At 43.4% G+C, this 21,949-nt stretch overlaps 1 protein-coding gene across 1 annotated transcript in view; it reads right to left on the bottom strand.

The window, feature by feature from the left end:
* Positions 1–21,949, bottom strand: part of MKLN1 (muskelin 1) — a 122,260-nt gene that overhangs the window by 44,099 nt on the left and 56,212 nt on the right. The window contains exon 9 of the mRNA XM_068168983.1: positions 14,953–15,065. Within this exon, the coding sequence (XP_068025084.1) occupies positions 14,953–15,065 (113 nt within the window). The remainder of the gene's footprint in view (positions 1–14,952; positions 15,066–21,949) is intronic.

Here is a 21,949-nt window from a genome sequence, read left to right as displayed (position 1 = left end):
GCAGGTTCCATCACACAAGAGCATCACAACAGTGCTCATGGACCAGGGCATTCCAGCACAGGCACATATCTCAGGCTGTGCCTGCCTATGAGGATTTCTTCAGTGAACAAGACCCTTTCATAAATACCATATTCCAGTTACTTTTTCCTCCTATGCAGGATAGCAGAAATCAGTGCTATATAAGTCATGTGATGTCCAAGACTCAAAAGCTCTAGCACTAGACTTAAAAATCTCTGAAGGTCACATGGGGTAGAGGCAGTGAAGGACTAAACTGGGATCTTGAATGTTTCTAGGAGTACCAATTGTGAGCCTAGCTCCAAAAATAAAATGTTCTGGATGCCAAGTCCATGCTCTGCTCATTCAGTACTATACAGGTTTGCCTGCACTAAAAGCTTAAAGCAGCACATGAAGCTACCAGCTACACTGAGTAAGCAGCCACACATTGCCACCTTAAGATATTCCTGCTGCTACTTACGAAAGGTAACAGATATTCCCACTTACTTTTATGCCTGCTGTGCCAGCTATAAAGAAGATTCTTTGAGAGTATTCCCAAATAAATATTTGGGGAAGCCTATTAAATAGATCAGAACCTGGCTAAAACCCACAACATTCAGAACTCCCCAGCACTGCTACTGGAAAGACAATTTTTCACACAAACCAGTTAAATATCTTATGACAACTGTCAAGTTGAGATATCAAAAAAGTTTCTGACAAGTTTTTGCATATAATTAACTATTAATCAATCTAGCCACAGCTAAGTCAAGGAAGATGTCCTTCAGTCAGACAGCTGACACAGACTCTGAGCTACAGCTAATCTGCTTACAAATGCCCTCCTATAGCAGTACAACTAAATAGATTTAGTTGCAAAGTCCTTTCTGGGCATCTGACTCAGACATGATGAAGCAGATTAAAATCAGGGGCAGCGTTCAGCACACAGCTTTGATTCATCTCTAAAGGTGGTAAAACTGAAAAATTGAATAGAATGAAGCTGTTCCCTCTCCCCACCCCCACCCCCCCCCAAAAAAAAAAAATCCCCCACACATTTGGGATAGTCCCAGTTTCTCACTGATGATACTTCAAGGTCTGAAGCTGAGCCTTCCACAAAGGAACTCTCCCTGCTCAGACCAGAAGTAAAAAACTAAGCAGCCCAGTGTTCTGTTTTTGAAAGACTGTTCAATGAATGAGCTTACAAGTCAAAATATTAAGACCAGAGATCATACAACACAGTTTGGATTCAATCTTACAGGGCTTTTCCAACTGAAACGATTCTGTGATTTCTATGGTTGTAATAGCAGTGGACTGGACTTGATGATCTATGAGGGGTCCATCCCTTCCAGTCCTACACAAAATCTCAGACTCTTTGCTCCATCCTTCAGTGCAGGTTCAGCACAACATAAACGAGAAGCAGAGGCTCAGTGAAGCATATGACCACTGCTACAAAAATGAACAGATGCTTAATGCTCTATTCCCACCAGATTACCTGTTAAAAATTAGTCTCCCAGCAGCTCTGCTGCTTGCAGAAACAACTAATTCCAGAGTATTTTCATAAAGGAATGAACTAGCACATAATCTAATGGCTTCTGAGGAACCCTGATTAACACATCTCTGAAGAAAGAAAGTGTCAGAGGACATGTCTTGCAAGCTTTCCACAGCATCAATATTCTGCTTTGGACAGCTGTATTGCATGAGTTTACCTACAGAGCAGAAACAACTTTGGCAGCTGATGCCTGCACTGCTGCCAGTGCAGGGAGCCACATGCCCGGGTCATTTCTGAATTATGTGCCCTCACTTGGCTTGCCCTTACACCAAGGTATCATCGAGGCCTTCCAGCAACACATAACACCACAGATCTCATGTTGCAGCAAACCAAGGCATCTGATGACCAAGAGAATTTCTAGGCAAGCAAGAGGAATAGCGGAAAGGGGAAAAAACTCCCAAGAGCTTTGAGCATGCAACAGCATGAAGCGCTGCTTTTATTTATAAGAAGCAGGCTGCAGGAACACGTATGAAGCTCTCATCCAGGCTTTATTTTACAGCCAAAAATAAGTCATCCAGACTACATGACTCAGCTTAAAATACAAACAAGAGAAGCACTGGAGTACTACCCTAGTGCATGACAGCCCTTCAGTGAAAGGACATCAATACAGCACTACTGTGAACAAAAGGCACAATTTATCAGAGAATGTTTTAGGTTGGAAAATAACTTTAAAATCATTGAGACCAACACTGCCAATTCTGCTGCTAAACAATATCTCTAAGCACCACAGCTGCACATCTGATAAAACACCTCTAGGGATGCCAATTCAATCACTTCCCTGAGCAGCCAGTTACAAGGTTTGATAACCCTTTTAGGGAAGAAATTTTTCCTAACGTCCAACCTAAACAACTTGAGGCCATTTCTTTTCATCGTATCACTTGCTATGTGGGAAAAGAGACACACTCCCACCTTGCTACAACTTCCTTTCAGGAAGCTGGAGAGAACAACAAGGCCTTCTCAGCCTCCTTTTCTCCAGGCTAAACAACCCCAGCTCCCTCAGCCACTGCTCAGAGAACTTCTCTAGATCCTTGACCAGATTCATTGCCCTTCTCTGGACATGCTCCAGTAATTCAGTGTCCTTTTTGGAGTGAGGGGCCCAAAACTAACCACAGAATTCAAGGCACAGCCTCACCAGTATCAAGTGTAGGGTGATAATCACCTCTCTATGTCCTGCATACCATGCTGTTCCTGATACAGGCCAGGAGGCTGCTCTTCTTGGCCAACTGGACATAAACTGGCTCTTGTACAACAAGCTGTTGTTCAACATCCCCATGTGTTTCTCTGCTGGGCACCTTTCCAGCCACTCTTACCCAAGCTTGTAGCACTGTATGGGGTTGTTGTGACCCACCTGCAGGACCCCAGTCCATCAATGCAGCCTACCCAGGTCCCTCTCTAGGCTTCCTACCCTCAAGTAGATCAATAGCCTCACCCAAATGGGTGTCATCTGCATTTACCTGCAAACTCAGCACTGCTCACAGTGATGAAATGTGAATAAAATCATCACCAACTCCTCAGCTTTGCTTTCAGTAACACTGATTAAATTCAACAGACAACCCACCACAGAACCAGAGCTTTCACCAGCTCCAAGATGCGCCCTGAGGACAACATCCCTCCTGTGCCGAATTTAACTAACCCCATTAACAATTGCAGGATGTTGAATGAGGTCATTCTTGCAGGCATCCCAAGTTCACTCTGTCCTCTCATTACCAGTAACAATGGCTAGTGAAGGTCCAGCCAAGAGAGATTTTTCCATAGATGAAAACTATTCAGCTGAGTTACAGTCACACTAACAGACCAACAGGCTGAAAAAACCAAAAGTTACCTAGTCATTTATAGACTCTTTAGCCACAAAGATGAAGATGCAGCAAAGCCAGAAGTTTTGATTTATTTTTTTTAATTAATTGTCCTTGAAAAGCTGGTGATAGATAGACATGGAATTAGAAGTCTAAATATTTTGACAACTACAGGCTCTTGGGTGTTTGTGAGAAAGTGAAGAAGGTCTTGAAGAGATAACACCTCTGTACCCAGAGGCGTTAGAAAGTCACAGAAGTCGCTGTATAGTTTTGCCCCTCAGGCTAACCCACGAGATTGCCTTCTTGAGAACACAGAGACTGAAGAGAATTTAATGCAGCCTTCCTCTGTGAGTTGTTACAGAAGCATGACAAGAGAAATATATAGATGTGTATGTGTGCCTGTATATATATATTATATATAGTGCATATATATGTGCGTGCCTATATGAAAATCAGAACAGAGTATTTTCAGTATCCAAAAAGCCCAATACAGACTGAGAGGGGATCTTATTTATGTCTATAAGCATCTGGTGGGTGTCCAGATGAAGGTGACAGTCTCTTTGCAGCAGTGTCCAGGATAGGAGAAGGAACACAGGAGGTTCCACTTCAACATGAGGAGAAAGTTCTTCACGGTGAGGGTAACGAAGCATTGGGAAAGGCTGCCCAGAGAGGTTGTCGAGTCTCTTGTGGAGATTTTCAAAACACATCTGGGTGCGCTCCTGTGTAGCCTGCCCTAGGTGAGCCTGATGGGACAGGGGCTTGACTTCATGTGGACCTGGGCAGCCCAGTCTAGTTGAAAGTGCCCCTGCTCACTGCAGAGAGGGCTTGGACAAGATGACCTTTGAGCACCCCTCTCAGACCGATGCAATCTATGAATGCACTGACTAGAAACCTACACTTCCCAAGTCCCAGTATCAATACATCACACACAAATTCATGGACTAAGTCCTATTAAACTCTTTCAAGGCTGAGAACTCAACATACCGATGCTCTATCCACTCTACCAGTTTATGCTCTCGATGAAGTCCAGAAATTGTTAAATCCTAATTACCTCCCAAGCCTGGTGGCAGAAATAAATCATTAGCAGCCAACTCCACAAAAGCTGACTCCATTTTCAAGCACGTCGTTATCCAGACAATTTAGCTAAGGATTTGTCTACACTAAATACTTGAGAATGTTTCCCTTCTGTTACCATGTTGGGATAACTGATATTTCTTTAGGGATTTCTGTATTTGTACAGCTTGAGGAGTGTTAATGTAACACAAGTCTTTCCTGGTCTAGCTGAAATAAGAGACTACTCTACTCCCAAGGCAAGCTCGACTAGTGTGTGAAGTTACTTCCACCTTGCCAGCAAGAGAAAAAGCTTTCCTCCCACCTTCTACTCCCACATATCCCCTGCTTCCTCAAAATATTTTTCCCCATCCATTCAGTGTGAAATACATGGTTCCAGGCATTCCAGCTGGCTCTTGCCTTACAGGTGCATGTATGAAGGAGGAAACAGCCTCAAGGTGCACCAGGCAAGGCTCAGAACACCAGAAAAAAAAAAAAAAAAACCCAACCCAAAAGTTGTGAAGCCCTGGCACAGGCTACCCAGGGAAGTGGTGGAGTCACCATCTCGTGAGGGATTTAAAAGCTATGCAGATGTAGTGCTGAGGGGCAGGGTTTAGCAGTGGACATGCAGGGCTGCATTACTGGCTGGATTCGATGATCTTAAAGTTTCTTTTAGTCTAAGTGACTATGATTCTATCTGTGATAAGACCTAAAAGGATATAAATCAGTATTCCTTATACCAATATCCATGGCTTCACTAAATCCTTACCTGCAAATGCTCTAATACTTTAAGCAGGCGAGTAATGTCTCATATTCCCTGAGATGCATTCTGAGCTACCCTTCCATGTCTCTCTGAACTGCCTCATCTGCAATTTACAGGACACTGGATGATGCAATAACTTCCTGACAAAGCCATAAGTTAAATAAAGCTGCATTCCAGATCAGAACAGTAAACTCGTCATAAGATAAAGGTGAAGTGGTGATTTTTATTGGAATATAAACACCCACAAAGCAGCTCTGCATGATGTGTTACTTCAAGGTGTGAAAGTTTTTTACAAGCAACATCCTTTGCAGCTGAAGGCTTTAAGACATTTTAGAAATCCACATGGAATCCAAAGACTGGCACAGGCAAGCTCCAGGAAGACCTAAGTTTTGCAGCCTTAGAATATCATGCAAAAGGCTCTTACTTAAGCTCTCCCTTCTTATTCTGGGTGTCATCTCTAAGCATGTGGAATAAGCATGAAGAAACGATGTTTGACCAATCTGATAGTCTCTGTGATGCAATGACTGGATAGAAAAATGAGAGGACAGTGAATGTTGTCTACCTTGACTTCAGCAGGATTTTGGCACTGTCACTGGTTAACATCCTCAAAGGGGAGATTAGGAAGCATGGGTTAAATGAGTGCATAGTGAGGTGGACTCAGAACAGGCTGAATAACAGAGGTCAGACAGTTTCGATCAGTAGCACAGAGTCTAATTAGAGTTCTCCAGGGGTCATTACTGGGTCCAAACTTGTTCAACACACTCACACCCCACATCTGCTTCCAAGTCTTCATGACCTGGAAGAAGGGGTAGAGGGTACCCTCAGCAAGTTTGCTGATGATGCAGCACTAAGGAGTGGCTGACACAGACTTGGACAGGCCTGAGAGTTGGGTGGAGAGGAAGCCAATGAAGTTCAGCGAAGGCAAGGGTAGGGTCCTGTACCTCAGAAGGAATAATCCCATTCCTAACCACACAGATTAGGGCTTGTTCAGTTCTGTGTAGGAGGACCTGGGAATGCTGGTGGACAAGTTTACCATGAGCAAGCAATATGCCCTCATGACCAAGAAAATCAATGATATCTTGGACTGTATTAAGAACATGGACAGCAGGTTGATGGAGGTTCTATTTCTCCTCTACTCTGGTCCAGAGGCACAACACAGAGTAGTTTCATAGTTTCATTCAGGGTTGGAAGGGACCACAAGGATCATCTAGTTCCAACCCCCCTGCCACGGGCAGGGACACCCCACACTAGATCAGGCTGGCCAGAGCCTCATCCAGCCTGCTCTTAAACACCCCCAGGGACGGGGCCTCGACCACCTCCCTGGACAACCCATTCCAGGGTTTCACCCTGTGTCCATTGCTGGGTTCCCCAATTCAAGAGGGACAGGAAACTACTGGAGAGAGTCCAGTAGAGGGATATGAAGGTGCTGAGGTGACTGGAGCATCTGACACAGACTGAGACCTAGGGCTGTTTAGCTGGAGAAGACTGAGAGGGGACCTTATTGATCTGCATCAGTGTCTGAACGGTAGGGGGCAAGAGCATGGGATAAGACTCTTTCAGTGGTGCCCAACAATAGCACAAGTGGCAGTGGGCACAAACAGGAACACAGGAAGGTCCACCTAAAAGTAAATAAAAGTTTCTCTCCTGTGAGAGTGACAGCACTGTAGTGGACTGCCCAGAGAGGCAATGGAGTCCCCCTTCTCTGAAGAGATACAAAACCCACCTAAACACAGTCCTGTGCAATCTGCTCCAGGTGACCCTGCTTTGACAGGAAGGCTGGACTATATGACCTCCAGAAGTCCCTTCCAATCCCTACCATGTTTTGATCCTGAGATTGACTCCAATATCAAGAGAGCTATACAGACTGAAACAGCTGGTGTCAGGAGTAAGAGAAGTTGGGCTGCTTTTCCATGCTTTATCATGCTGGAAGCAAGACTACAGGCAGCTAATGATGGATCTGAGCAACTTAAGACCCAGAGCTCTTTCTAAATATGGATGATCTTTTCTTTTTAAAAAATGTCACAGTTAAAAAACCCAAAAGAAATAAACAAGGGTTAAGAGGACAGAGCTTAAACACATGGGGTAACATAAACAAAAATTTACTTTGAAAAACCTTTTCACAAAAAGCTTATTTTAAAAATCTCCCATAACAGGGTCTTTTTGTTTTAGGTTGCCTATGTGGAAATCACTGGAGAAGTTTTTAAAGCATATCTAAAGGTCTCTCTCCACTGTTTTGGAGAAAGAGAGTATTTTTAAACCATCATGCTACTAAGCAGGAAGGACAATAAAATGTTAGCCTGTGATACTAGGAAAAAATTCTTTACAGTGAGAGTGGTGAGACTGGAACAGGTTGCCCAGGGAGGCTGTGGATGCCTCCTCCCTGGAGGTGTTTAAGGCCAGGCTGGACAAGACCTTGAGCAACCTAGTCTAGTGGAGGGTGTTTGAAACTAGATGATCTTTAAGGTCCCTTCCAACCCAAACCATTCTGTGATTCTATGATATTTAGGATCAGCCTAGAACAGTTTTCTTCAGTCACTCCAGCATCTGCTTTCCATGTCCCTACTTTTGTAGGCATTTACACTATTTAGGGAGTTGGCTCAGGGGTGTATCTGCAGTATCCAAGTTTCTATTGCAGGCTTTTCAGGACAGCTGCTCTCTCCCTATGTGCTTTTGTGGCACCACGCGTCTCGTACAACTGAGCATCTGTACAACTGGAACTGCTCTGAAGTAGGACATGGCAGATTCAGTATATTAGATCCCAAGTCCATAAACATGACAGCACTGGAAACAAAACACCCTAGAGGTAAAGCTTCTTCCAAACTACATCACCATCTGTGGGAAGGAGTCAATATTTGAGACTAGTTCAGCTTCTGCACTTAAACAGCACAGAGTGAAAGATTTCCATGGACAGGCTTACACATTGCTGCATCACACACCCAAAAAAACCCCAACCAAAACCCAAACCACCAAATCTGTCACAGGTGTCACCAATGCTTACAAATGCCTGCACAGCTTGTGTTGTAACATCTGACATGAGAAGCTTTGGGTAAATTCATCCATATCAACAAATGTCAAGAAAAGCATGCAGAAAACGTAAGTGGAAATGCAGGAGCAGATGACATTCGCCCTGGCTCTCACTATTATGAGATCTTCACATACTTGTCAGCTTTTATGTTCAGAATCCTGGAAAGCACGTGGTGTTAGCAGCCAACTGTTAACTCATAGGACACCCATTTTCTAGATTTTTTTGAACCCACTGATGCTTCCTGGCCTTCACTTTGCTTTGTTCTGAGAAACAGTTTATCTTCTCAACCAGTTAACCCATGACAAGATCTCCACTGCTACCTTTGGCAAGAAACACTTGAGAAGTTCGACAGTGTCACCTAAACCTAACTCACTGCCACATCCTTCACACAACTGATTTGTAAGCCAGAATGAGGATGACTCAACATCATATTTACAAATATGAACCACAGAAGCTATCAATCTTTTCAATAACACTGTTTGAAGGAAGATCTTGAGTCTCTTCTCATGTCTCTAGGATGATTAGGGGACTGGAGCACCTCTCTTACAAGGAAAGACTGAAAGACCTGGGGCTGTTTAGCCTGGAGAAGGCTGAGAGAGCATCTCATCAATGCTTACTGATATCTGAAAGGGCACACATCAATGGGATGGGGCCAGACTTTTCAGTGGTGCCCAGCAACAGAAAAAGTGGAAACAGACACAAAGCTTAATTCAGCTGCTTGTCTATTAGAACCCCCAGGTCCCTTTCTGCTAGACAGCTTTCCAGCCCCACTTCCCCAAGTCTGTAGTGTTGCTTGGGGTTGTTGTGACCCAAGTGCAGGACCTGGCATTTGGCCTTATTGAAGCTCGTCATATTAATGTTGGCCCATCGATACAATCTATGCAGGTCCCTCTGTAAAGCCTCCCTACCCTTGTGCAGATCAACACTCCCACCTAACTTGGTGTCATCTGCAAACTTACTGATGACACACTCTGCGTCTTCATGAAGGTGATCACTAAACATGTTAAATAGAAATAGTCCCAACACTGATGCAGCCCAGTTGGCCTTCCGGGCTGCAAGTGCACACTGCTGGTTCATGTTGAGTTTCTCATCAGCTGACAGCCCCATGTCCTTTTCCTCAAGAGAGCTCTCAAGTCATTCTTTGCCCAGCCTATTTTTGTGCTTGGGATTGCCCTGACCCAGGTGCAGGACCCTGCATTTGGCCTTGAAGAACTTCACAAACTTCAATTTTCACCAAGCAAATTCTTTGCTGCAGTTCACTTCAACTGTCCTCCTGTACTGAATTTCACTAAATTAGCCTTCAGAAGAGAATGTTGATGCTTGGAAACTAGAAACGTTAGGCACCAAAACACATGAAGTTTCTTTATTAATTGACATTGGCTTAGGATCAAAATGACCAAGGAATGACAAGGTTTGTTTTCTTAGAACTATTTATTCCCAAATCCTGGAAAGATCTACTGATGTACAACTGCTAGTAAACCCTGAAAACAATGGCATTTGTCAGAACATTCCACTTGGTTCACAGTAAAAACCCTTAAAGGTTCTTAGACTAAACATTTTTTTGCTGTGCCTCATTGCAACTGGTTCATAGAGCCATTGCACAGAATCATTTAGATTGGAAGATCTCTCAGATCAAATCATAAACCTAGTACTTCCAAGTCTCTCCCTGTACTGTCCCTCTTTGCATAAGTAGAGTGATTTTAAACACATATACCAATTGCTGTCAGCATTAGAACATTTCATCAGCATACTGGAGTGTTCCTCAGAGGAGAGAGAAGGACAGAAGCTGTGATTACAGTTGAGGGATCAAGAGCTGATACATGGTGCATCTCCTTGGAAGGATGCCGGTTTAGAGGAAGAGGATTTGATAAGGCCTGCAGGAGTCTTGCCAGGTGCATATGTTGGAGGAATGGTGGGGAAACTTCCAATTCATGTCTGTTTGTCCTCTCCATCTCTGGAGAATAGGAGTGTGGAAGACATCTTCTTGGTCTCCACAACTACCTGAAAGGAGCCTAGAGGCAGGTGGGGGTTGGTCTCTTTTCCTTAGTATAAAGTGATAGGGCAAGAGGAAACAGCCTCGAGTTGCACTAAGGGAGGTTTAGGTTGAACATCAGAAGAAACTTCTTCACTGAAAGGGTTCTCAGACACTGTAATATGCTCCCCAGGGAAGCAGCTACATCTCCATCCCTGGAGGTGCTCAAAAGATGCAGAGATGTGGTACTGACCGACATGTGGTACTGACCAGAATTGCCAGAGTTAGATAATGGTTGGACTCGATGATCTTTAAGGTCTTTTCCAACCAGAACAGTTCTATCACGCCACAATCAGCAGATGTGGTATGTATGTTGAAGGCTGCACCACAACCTACCAGCACCCTCAAGCCAAAAACATTGCTTTGTGTTACCCCCATGGTAGCACTGGATAAGATGCAACTTCTACCACATTCTACTCCTACCCAGTCTTAATTATTGAGCGGTTAATTTAAACAGTGTCACTGATGAATTAAAAAAAAAAAGAAAGAGCAAGCAGCAGAACCAGCACAATACGACAACCACCAGAAGGGCAAGCAGCAGAACCAGCACAATACGACAACCACCAGAAGAGCAAGAAGCAGAACCAGCACAATACGACAACCACCAGAAGGGCAAGCAGCAGAACCAGCACAATACGACAACCACCAGAAGAGCAAGCAGCAGAACCAGCACAATACGACAACCACCAGAAGGGCAAGCAGCAGAACCAGCACAATACGACAACCACCAGAAGAGCAAGCAGCAGAACCAGCACAATACGACAACCACCAGAAGGGCAAGCAGCAGAACCAGCACAATACGACAACCACCAGAAGGGCAAGCAGCAGAACCAGCACAATACGACAACCACCAGAAGGGCAAGCAGCAGAACCAGCACAATACGACAACCACCAGAAGAGCAAGCAGCAGAACCAGCACAATACGACAACCACCAGAAGGGCAAGCAGCAGAACCAGCACAATACGACAACCACCAGAAGGGCAAGCAGCAGAACCAGCACAATACGACAACCACCAGAAGGGCAAGCAGCAGAACCAGCACAATACGACAACCACCAGAAGAGCAAGCAGCAGAACCAGCACAATACGACAACCACCAGAAGGGCAAGCAGCAGAACCAGCACAATACGACAACCACCAGAAGGGCAAGCAGCAGAACCAGCACAATACGACAACCACCAGAAGGGCAAGCAGCAGAACCAGCACAATACGACAACCACCAGAAGGGCAAGCAGCAGAACCAGCACAATACGACAACCACCAGAAGGGCAAGCAGCAGAACCAGCACTACAGAACAACAAAAAAAGACCAAGTGCTACTGGAAACTACTCAGTATTTTTTTAAATACCACATCAACCGACATTTCCTTTTAGCAAATTGTTTGTGAACAGTTGATGTCCCCTTTAGAGCAACATCTGGAAACCTTGTTTTTGAATTTACTTCTCAACATTTGAAACTGACCTTTCCATTTCTAAATCAGGTTTTATCCAAATCTCTTTCAAGAGAAAAAACACACAAATAAGGAAAAAAAAAACAAAACACAAAACTACAAACCCCAAAACTCTGCTGGTTTGTAAGTACAGCACATATCAAGTTCATGGGAACTCAGCAAACCACCTATAATCCTTGACTATACCTCACTAGGCCTTCTTCTGAACTCCACTGCAGACTATATCCATGCTAAAAGTCACGTAGAAACACAGAACAGTCTGGGTTGGAAGAAACCTTAAAGATCATCCAGCTCCAACCCTTTTGACCTTCCACAAGACATAGTTTCTCAATGCCCCATTCAACCTGGCTTTGAACACTTCTGGGCTTGAAACTTCCATAACTTCTGTGGGCAACTTGTTCCAGTGCCTTAACACCCTCATGGCAAAGAGTTTCCTCCTAATGTCTAATCCAAATTGAGCTTCTTGCAGTTTGAAGTCATTCATCCTATCACTACATGCCATGCTGTAGGCCCGCTACAAATACTGGTGTATTTCTGGAACTTGTATTTCTGAAGCCCCACACATCTCTTCAAAATCCTTCATACATTCAACCCTTTCTTCTTTCTTCTTTTTTTTTTTTTTCCCCTTTTTAGCATTCCCTTATCTCACTTCTTCACAGACCAAGACCATTCCCATCTTCCAGTTGAATTTTCTGACCTTCACAGAATTAGATATTTATTATTTTTTTAGGTTGCAAAGGACACTTAAGATAAAGTCCAGCTGCTTAACACAGCACTGCCAGATCTTAAACCATGACCCTCAGCACCATGTCTATACATCCTTTAAACTCCCTCAGGGGTGGTGGCTCCACCACTTTCCTGGGCTTCCTCAACATTCCTTGAATACCCCTTTGTCCTCCCATCCCAGCCAAGTCAGGCATGAGGAATTCGACTACTCCTGGCACTGCTGATGCCTTGCATCCCAGCCAGGCCTCCTAAGCTTTACAGAAGCTAAAGCAAGATCCCAGTAAGAAAGGAAATAAACCCTTGAAGACCAGAACTACCTATACTGGTTTGTGCAGGAAGAAAACACAGTAACCTCTTGTTGACAGGAAGATCCCATGTCACTGCATCCTGAGATAAACAAATGCAAGCCACTAAGTGGCTACAAAACAAGAAGTGAAAGAAGAAACTATTGAAATTGTTGTGTCTTCTCTGTTGATGTTCATCACCTTCCTAACTTCTTCATAAAGAAAAGAAGGCCTTGTTGTTTATCATCATCTGTGCTATTTAACATCTTTGTTGGTGACACAGACAGGGAGTTCAGGTGCACCAGCAAGCTGTGCGGTTGACACCCCAGGGATGGGATGCTATCCAGAGAGACCTGACAGGCTTCAGAGGAGGTAAGACCATGCAATCTCATGAGGCTCAACAAGCCCAAGGGCAAGATCCTGCACACAGGTTGATGCATTCCCAAGCACAAACACAGGCTGCATGAGAGTGGATTGAGAGCAGCCTCGCAGAGAAGGACTTCAGGTTGTTGATGGATGAAAAACTGCACATCAGCTCTCAAAGCCCACAAGGTCAACCATATCCTTACCGCACCTTACAGACCTTACGGCAGCCTTCCAATACTTAGAGGGGGCCTACAGGAAAAACGGGAGGGACTCTTTATCAGGGAGTGCAGTGACAGGACAACAGGTAACAGTTTCAAACTGAAAGGGGGTACATTTAGCTTAGATGTTAGAAAGAAATTTTTTACTGTGAGGGTGCTGAGACACATGAACAAATTGCCCAGTGAAGTTGCAGATGCCCCATGCCTGGAAGTATTGAAGATCAGGTTGGATCAGGGGCTTTGAGCAATCTGTCCCCACCCAAGGCAGGAGGGTTTGAACCAGATGATCTTTAAAGTCCCTTCCAACTCAAACCATTCTATGATTTAGTATATATTTGATTAGAGATGAGTTTGAATTTCCCCTTGGTACTGTGTCACACACACCCCTGCCTATATTAAAGAGGTCATCTGTTGAGTAAACAGGGAGGAAAGTAGTAAAACTCATGGCTTCAGACAAACAGAAGCAACACAAAACCCGGACTAGACCCTGGAAAACTAAATGCAGCTTCAGCATCATATCAGTAAATACACAAGTACCCATGAGCAGTGATGAAAAGACTAAAAGCAGAAAAAGAACCCCACTTCTAATAAAAGTAAAGGTACCAACTTAGGAGGACACAAAAAGCAAGGACAGTTTCGTGTTTATTCAGCTCCACTATGACAGAACCCAGACTATGACATTCAGTTTTGTTACTGCCCATTGTGTAAAGGATGTCAGGATCAGTAAGTGCATGACACAGAGATTTGAAGGCTATGGGAAGTGCCTTGCTGTGAGATTATTTTTTTTCCAACTCAGACTGTTTGATTACCATCTCTAAACACCTTTGCCAGGAAAAAATGGCAATATTGAAGTGTTATTTGATCTGGTACAGAATCTCACGAAATAAACTGCGACAAGAAACTAGAAAAACACAAACAGAAAGTAAGATTGTGGTTTTATATATGCTTTTTTCAAATCATTGAGAAAAATCAACTGCTGGATTTGTCAAAAAGTGAGGGCACCTCCAAGTGCTCATACCTGCAAGAGAAGGCTGCATGAATTTCCTGAAGTCATGCTCTGACAAACGAGTCCTGAACTCAAAACACAACCACCACATGGAACTTTAACATTTCACAGTACACAGTAAAATGAATTACACAAGCCAAAGGTCTTGGACATTTTTCTGTTACCTCCTGTAACCCAAGCTACATTCATTTCAGAGGTCTCATATGTCAAACACTGAGCAAAACAGGCCAAAGAAAAAGGCTGAAATGAATACCATGAAGGCTCTTGGGATTGTGTGGCCTCTGGCAGTCACCCCTGTCCTCTAGACTTCCTTATGTTAGTTGTCCATTTCTAGTCATTTTTGACAGAAGCCAAACAAGTTGTTTCTGAAGAACACCACCAGCATCAGGTCTGAAATGTTTGATTTGGTTGTTCAGTCCTATCAAGGTATTTAACTCATGTTCTACTCACTGCACTGATTTCTGGCCAATCAGTCTGCTCTTGAGAAATAAACCTTTTGCCTCCACCAATCTTAACACTTCAAATTCACATTCATCTCACGTCTTTTCATTGTAAGCATTTCAAAAGTCTTCAGAACTTGAAGGTGTAAGTTTTGTAGCTCTCACTGCATGCTATGCGTCAGCAAGAGCATTTCAGAAGCACAGCATTTCTCTCTGCAATGGTTCATATATTATTAACAATACAGACATTGGCAGAACTTACCTCTTTCTCAGTATCCCTGGATATACAGGTCCACTGGTTTTCCTTCACACTGTATGCCCAGAAGTCAGCCAGATCCTGAGTTCCATCCCAGCCACCAAACAGATAAACAGTTTCTATAAATAAAAGTAGAACATGATGAATTTAAAAAGAGACTGTCTTCAATCAGGTTAATACCTACAAAACATTGTTCTGCCTGGAGAATAAAAGGCTCCAAGGAGACCTTCCAGTACCCAAGGCCTAAAACAAAGCTGGAGAGGGGCGGCTCACAAAGGTCTATGGAGAAAGGATGAAGGGTAATGGTTTGAAATTAGAGACAAGTAGATTTAGACTGGATGCAGGAACAAGCTCTTTATCATGGAAGTGGCAGAACACTGTAACAGGTTGCCCTGGGAGGTAGCTGAGGTCCCATCCCTGGAAATACTCAAGGTCAAGCTTGACAAGACACTAAGCAACATGTTCTAGTGGAGGATCTCCCTGCCTACTTTAGGGAGGCTGGACTAGATGACCTTTGGTGGTCCCTTCAAATCTGAACTATTCTACAATTCTATGACAAACAGAGAATCAGAAGAGAAATTTAAACCAGTTCTTATTTAAAGCACTGCTCCCTCTTTGAAAGGAACCAGTCACCAGGGCAAGGAAATACGATTTGGTTTAGGAAGGGAAGTTTTTAGGATTGACAGGCAGCCAGTTCTCAAGGAGTCATCTTCTATTTCTACATTTACATAAGAGGCAATCAAATCCACAGCCTTCTGATTGAAATTCAAGACAGACAAATGAACAATATTTAGCATCTTGGATACTGCACATTTTAGTCTGCCAATGACATCTCAGCTTGTATGCTGGCTGGTACAAGATCTACAGATTACAAAGCCTTCTGAGATAGCAGCAGCAAAGCTTCTCTGTCTAGTCCATACTTTAGAAAGCAAATTTATTTCCACCATGAAATCCTATTCAAGAGAAATGCCTTGCATAAAGTAACTGAACTGGTGCCACAGAAGCAAGTAAGTAGAAGAGTTACAGATTTAAGTCAGTGTTTCAGGCCTATCTTCACCTTAAAGCCACAATTACTCCATGCACAGCAAGTTCAATGGCTTCTCAGACTCACAGATAAAACTTGATGTGGCCTCTGAGCATGGAAGGCATTTAAGGAAGAAGTCTCTGTTCTGACAGGGAGAGATAACTAAGCTGCTCCCATTATAGAAACATTGCTATCTGGTCTCAAATGCTAAAAATACTTCATTTTTAAACTGTTAAAACACAACACAAAGCCAAGTCCAAGAAGGACAAACCACTACAGACTTGCAGAGCTTTGAAAACCCCTTCAAAACTTCACGCACCGCTCCTGTTATGGAGGTAATGGCCAATTTTTAATCCAACGCCAATCAAAGAGCAAAGTTAGAAACACGATTATAAAATGGGAATAGTCCTTGACCCTTACCTACCATCAGGATAGTGGTCATCACCATGGAAAGGTTACCCTGGTTCAGTAACTTTAATTACCCTTCCTCCTGGACTCAGCGCTCCCAGTGTTCCCTGCAAAGAGCAGGTCCCTTTGTGCGCATAAATTCTCACAGCTCACAAAACCCACATCACCACAACAGCTTCATTGATAGCCGAGAAAAATAAAAGATTTGGCACCAACTAAATATCCTATTGGGGCCTTGCCAAAACGTCATGCCTGCCTGGAAAAGCTTTGTTGTGCCCGATGAAATTTAATAGCAAACCTGAATGAATCCGATGAAAACTCAGATTTTGGAAGCTACCTAAATCAAGCTGACAGAATTAAGCGGCGTGTAAGCAGTGAGAGAGGAGTGCAGTCCTACAGCCAGTGCAAACTGAGCATCCCTGGGCTCTGAGAGCAACCATAATTACACAAGCATACAGGAACAGCGTGCCAAACATTCTTCATCCTGATGTAAAACTGTAGCTTGGATGAAAAGAAGGGCTCCATCACTGTCTAGACTCAGAACAACTCATTTCTAGTCCTATTGCAGAACTCTACACCTATTTTTAAAGTACAGAAGCTTCCTATAAAGGAGGATTTTATATGTTTATGTATTTTTCCATTTCCTAATAGCATGTGGTGATAGGACGAGGGCCAATGATTTTGAACTAGAGTGGGGCAAATATAGATCACACATTTGGAAGAAGTTCTTTACTGTGAGGGCGGTGAGACACTGGAATGGGTTGTCCAGAGAAGTTGTGGACATCCTCATCCCTGGAAGAATTTAACACCCAACCAAACCAACAAACCAACCACGTTTCCTTGACAAAACCAGCAACAGACGTAATTAGAAAATAACAGAAATCATAGAAGGACTTGAGTTGGAAGAGACCTTAAAGATCATCTAGCTCCAAGCCCCCTGTCATGGGCAGAGACACCTCCCACTGGATCAGGTTGCTCAAAACCTCATCCAGCCTGGTCTTAAATTCTTCCAGGGATGTAAGCAGGGCATCTTGCTATGGCAAGGGAAGGATTCTTCCTTTGTACCCAAGCAGTATGTAACACAGCAATACTGATGCTGCTTCATTAAAGCAAACCTCTGTTCTGCTTCAGGGGGACAGAGCAGCAGAATTTTCAAACCCACCTGCAAGGCAACAAGAAAAATGTGCAAGTAGTTATATTTATCCAAAGCTTTTACCAGCTACATTTAGGAAGTCAAATTTCTCCTCCAGCATCTTAACCTTATCTCCTCTACATTTATTTTTGAATATAAATTCAATACTTTGAATTAAATATGTTCTCTGAATATTGAACCACCTTAAGTGGCTCAGTTGGTAGCGCATAAGACCCTTAATGGGAAGGTCGTGAGTTCAAGCCTGCAGTGGGCAGTAGTGTCCTCCCTACTCTAGTCATGAGGTCTGTGGTGACAGGTTGGACTCGATGATCTTTGAGGTCTCTTCCAACCTTAATGATACTGAATATTCTTGAACTGCTTGCTCAGTCAAAAACGTTTCTGCAATGCCCGAGTTGTTCTCTTCCCTAATGCTCTGGAAAACTAGAAGGCGCCAGAGCATTCCTTAAATTATTAGAGGGCATACGTTCCCCAAAATTAACATATTTCCTGTCAACATCTCCTTAAGCTGTATTTTTTCAGAAGGATATGCAAAGCAGCTTTCTCCAATCCCTGTTAAATATAAAAAGTCCTGGGGCAATTTCAGTCTAGGTTCATGTATGTTCTCCAGGTCAGTTTTTCTAACTTCTGTTAACTCCATCCTCTGTTGTGAAGGAACCTTTGGTGGGATTCTAGTACAGCAGAATATCCTTATCCCATTAGGGCATGAAGTGGGAAATTGTTAACACCAGGCTGAGCAAAGATCCTCAGTATGACTGAGCACCCCTAATTTTGCCAGGGCAGATGAACCCATTCCAATCTTGGTGACGTATTTAACTTACCACTTCGGTCAAATGTTATTTCCAAAGAATCACAGAATGGGTTTGGTTGGAAAAGACCTTTAAGATCAAATCCAACCAATAATCCAACACTTCTAAGTCTGTTGCTAAACCATGTCCCTCAACACCATATCTACACATCTTTTAAATGTCCCCAGGGATGGTGACTTCCCTGGGCAGCCTGTTTCAGGGCTAATCTTTTCAGTGAAGACATTTTTCCTTATGTCCAACCTAAACCTCTCCTGGCAAAACTTGAGGTCCTTTCTTCTCATCCTATCACTTCTTACTTGGGAGAAGAGACCAACTCTCACCTCACTAAAACCTCCTTTCAAGTAGTTGCAAAGAGCAATGTGGTCTCCTCTCTGCCTCCTTTTCTTCGGCTAAACAATCCCAGTTCCCTCAACTGCTCCTCATACAACTTGTGCTCCAGACCCTTCACCAAGCTTCATGGCCCCTCTTTGGGCACGGTCCGGCACCTCACTGTCCCTCTTGAGTGAGAAACCTAAAACTGAACCCACTATCCAAGGTGTGGCCTCAGCAGTGCTGAGTACCAGGGAACAACCACTTCCCTAGTAATGCCTGACACACTATTCCTGGTCGAGGCCAGGATGCTAGTGGTTGTCTTGGCCACCTGGGCACACTGCTGGTTCATAGCCATGTCTCTGCTGGTTCATAGCCATGTCTCTGCTGGTTCATAGCCATGTCTCTGCTGGTTCATAGCCATGTCTCTGCTGGAAGAGTTCTCCACAAAACATGAAAAAATTATGGACCTAAGCCACCATAGTGGAAGTTGGACATGAGTAGATAGTGTGTGCTCCCAACCAAGACAGTCAACTGTATCCTGGGCTGCATCCAAAGCAGCATGGTCAGCAGGTCAAGGGAGGTGATTTTACTCCACTCTGCTGAGAGCCCGCCTGCAGTGCTGGATCCAGCTCTAGAATCATCAATACAAGAAGAACATGGACATGTTGGAGTGGGTCCAGAGAATGCCACAAAAATGATCAGAGGGCTGGAACCCCTCTGCTCCGAAGACAGGCTGAGAGAGATGTGGTTGTTCAGGCTGAAGAAGAGAAGGCTCTGGGGAAATCTTACTGCAACCTTCCAGTAATTAAAGGAGACGTATAAGAAAGATGAGGACAGACTTTTGAGCAAGGCTTGTTGCAACAGGACAAGGGGTGACAGTTTTGAACTAAAAGCAAGGAGGTTTAGACTAGATCTAAGGAACAATGAGGGTGGTGAAACACTGGCCCAGGTTGCCCAGAGAGGTGGTAGATTGCCAATCACTGGAAACAAAGATCAGGTCATACAGGGCTCTGATCAACCTGATCTAGTCAAAGATGACCCTGTCCATGGGACATTTTTAAAGGTCCCTCCTAACACAAAATGTTCTATAATTTTATGATTCTATTCTATCCTGACAGCCACTTGGTAGAAGAATTAACAGACTAGACCATGTTTAACATTCCTGACATTTAGCTGTCTACCACTTTGCAAATCACTTTTCTGTGCAATCCTTTCCCAGACTATACAACTGCACACAGCTGTAACATCCCAGGGGCACAGATTTGTCTTGGATGAACCCCTCAGTGTCATCTCATCAGGATTCCTTTGACTCATTCACTAGGTCATCAGCCATTGCTCTCCCAATCTGTTACCACCCCAGACTTGCTGAGAATATATCTGAGAGTCAGTGTCCTCAGAACTAAAGAGGATTCATCTCAAAAGTAAAAAAAAATTAGATGTAAGATAACTCAAAAGCCTTCTAGGAAGGGACATCATTTCCCTGTGTAGTAACTACAGACTTAGTTATCTGCAAGTAGCATTTTCCACTATCTAAAGAGCACTTGAAGAAAAACCATAAAGCCAGACCTTAAATTTTCTTAAAGTATCACACCACTCAGTTTCTGAATCACAGTTCAGTGTAGATGGTGGCTGGATGTAAGGTAGGGCTGGTCTGGGTAGGCTGGTACAGCCGCCTTCTCAAATGTTAAAGCGCCATGAAGCTGAGTAACCTCCAGGATTCAACAGCTGTTTGTTTTTCAGAGCTTAGAAGCCATCTGTGTTTTGCTTCAGAGATCTCTTCATCTTGTACACAAGTCCTGTCTTTAAATATCTTATGGATAGCAGTGTTTTCCTCAGGCAAAACAGCATCCTCCTTTATGTCTGTTGCTCTCACTTCATCTTTTCACCTTTCCATGCTGCTTCTGAACGAGCCTCAGCACTCCCACTGTGCTGCCCCTCACATGCACTATGGGCACACTGTGCCCACTCACATGGCTCCCAACCTACAGATTTCTCCCTGCTTACCTAACAGAATGAAGTAAGCAGAATTCCTTCCTATCAAAAGCAAAATAACATACAACCAAAATTACAGTGCAGTTTCACTTTGGTGAGTCAACAGCAGTACCAGTCAAGACCATTGCACTAACATTCTTTCAAAAAAGTTTCACTGGCTGAAGAGAAATGCAGAGAAAAAAAATATAATATCTTGGGTTGCTTAGCTATTATTCCTTAAAACAGGCTTGTCAGAAAACTTCAGAAGGCTTTGTCTGAATGAAATAAGACAAATGTTTAAACAGAATATACAAAAAGATTTATTACTTCTTTAACAGAATTATTTCTATATAGTCTAAAATTCTGTTTCCAAAACAAAACTGCATGGCTTCATAGACTATGCTGCCACTCATGTAAAAGTCTCTCTGCCCTCTAAGAGCAGAGATCAATTCCATCTTAACTATGGAATTAGAAACCAAATTTAGAAAACAGTAGACACATTCCTGCAAAGTACCAATTTTATTCCTTAAAAATTACCCAGTCTCATTTTCTTCCAGTATAAGCACTGGCATTTTGTAACGCATGCTATACCTGCATTATAAGCAAGCCTGAGAGGACATCATCTACCACAGAATCATAGAACAATTTAGGTTGGAAGGAACCTTAAAGATACCTAGATCCATCCCCCTTGCCATGGGCAGGGACACATTCCACTTGACCTGCTCAGCCTGCATTCAGCATGACCTTGAACACTTCCAGGGAAGGGATATCCACAACATCTCCAGGCAACCCATTCAAGTGCCTCACCACACTCATGGTGAAGAACTTCCTAATACCTACATTAGTATCTACCCTCTTTCAGTTTAAAGCCATTATCCCTTATCACTGCATAGCCATGTAAAAAGCCCTTCTCCAGCTTTCCTGTAGATCATCTTAGGTACTGGAAAGTGGCTTCTTTTTTTTCATTTGAAGTCTAAGGCTTTAAAGTACAAAACAATGGCTTCGAGCTGTAACTGGCAATGTCTCTTAGTAGATGTTTCTGCATGTACATACCAAAAAACAGCTTCCCAATTCTGCCACCCAGAGTCATTCCAGTCTGTCAGACACAGCTACTCCCAAGTGAATTTTTTTTTGTGCAGGAAGGTATCAGGCTGCATTCTCAGTTCTTCACCCACAAACTCCTATACTTTTATTTTAAACTGCTTTAAGAGTTCTCAAAAGCATAGAGAGCACTGCATTTATTCTAAGACAGCTGCAGTAGATATTAAGAGCATGAACACCAGATGGAAACGAACTACGGCACAAGTTACTGGAGATGCCAGAACTGCT

This window comes from Melanerpes formicivorus, unplaced genomic scaffold, assembly GCF_026170545.1.
Source record: "Melanerpes formicivorus ecotype bairdi unplaced genomic scaffold, bMelFor1.0.p_v2 SCAF_3, whole genome shotgun sequence".
NCBI classification, from domain to species: domain Eukaryota; kingdom Metazoa; phylum Chordata; class Aves; order Piciformes; family Picidae; genus Melanerpes; species Melanerpes formicivorus.
The sequence above is the reverse complement of the archived record's forward strand: the minus strand, read 5'-3'. Positions and strand labels throughout refer to the sequence as shown.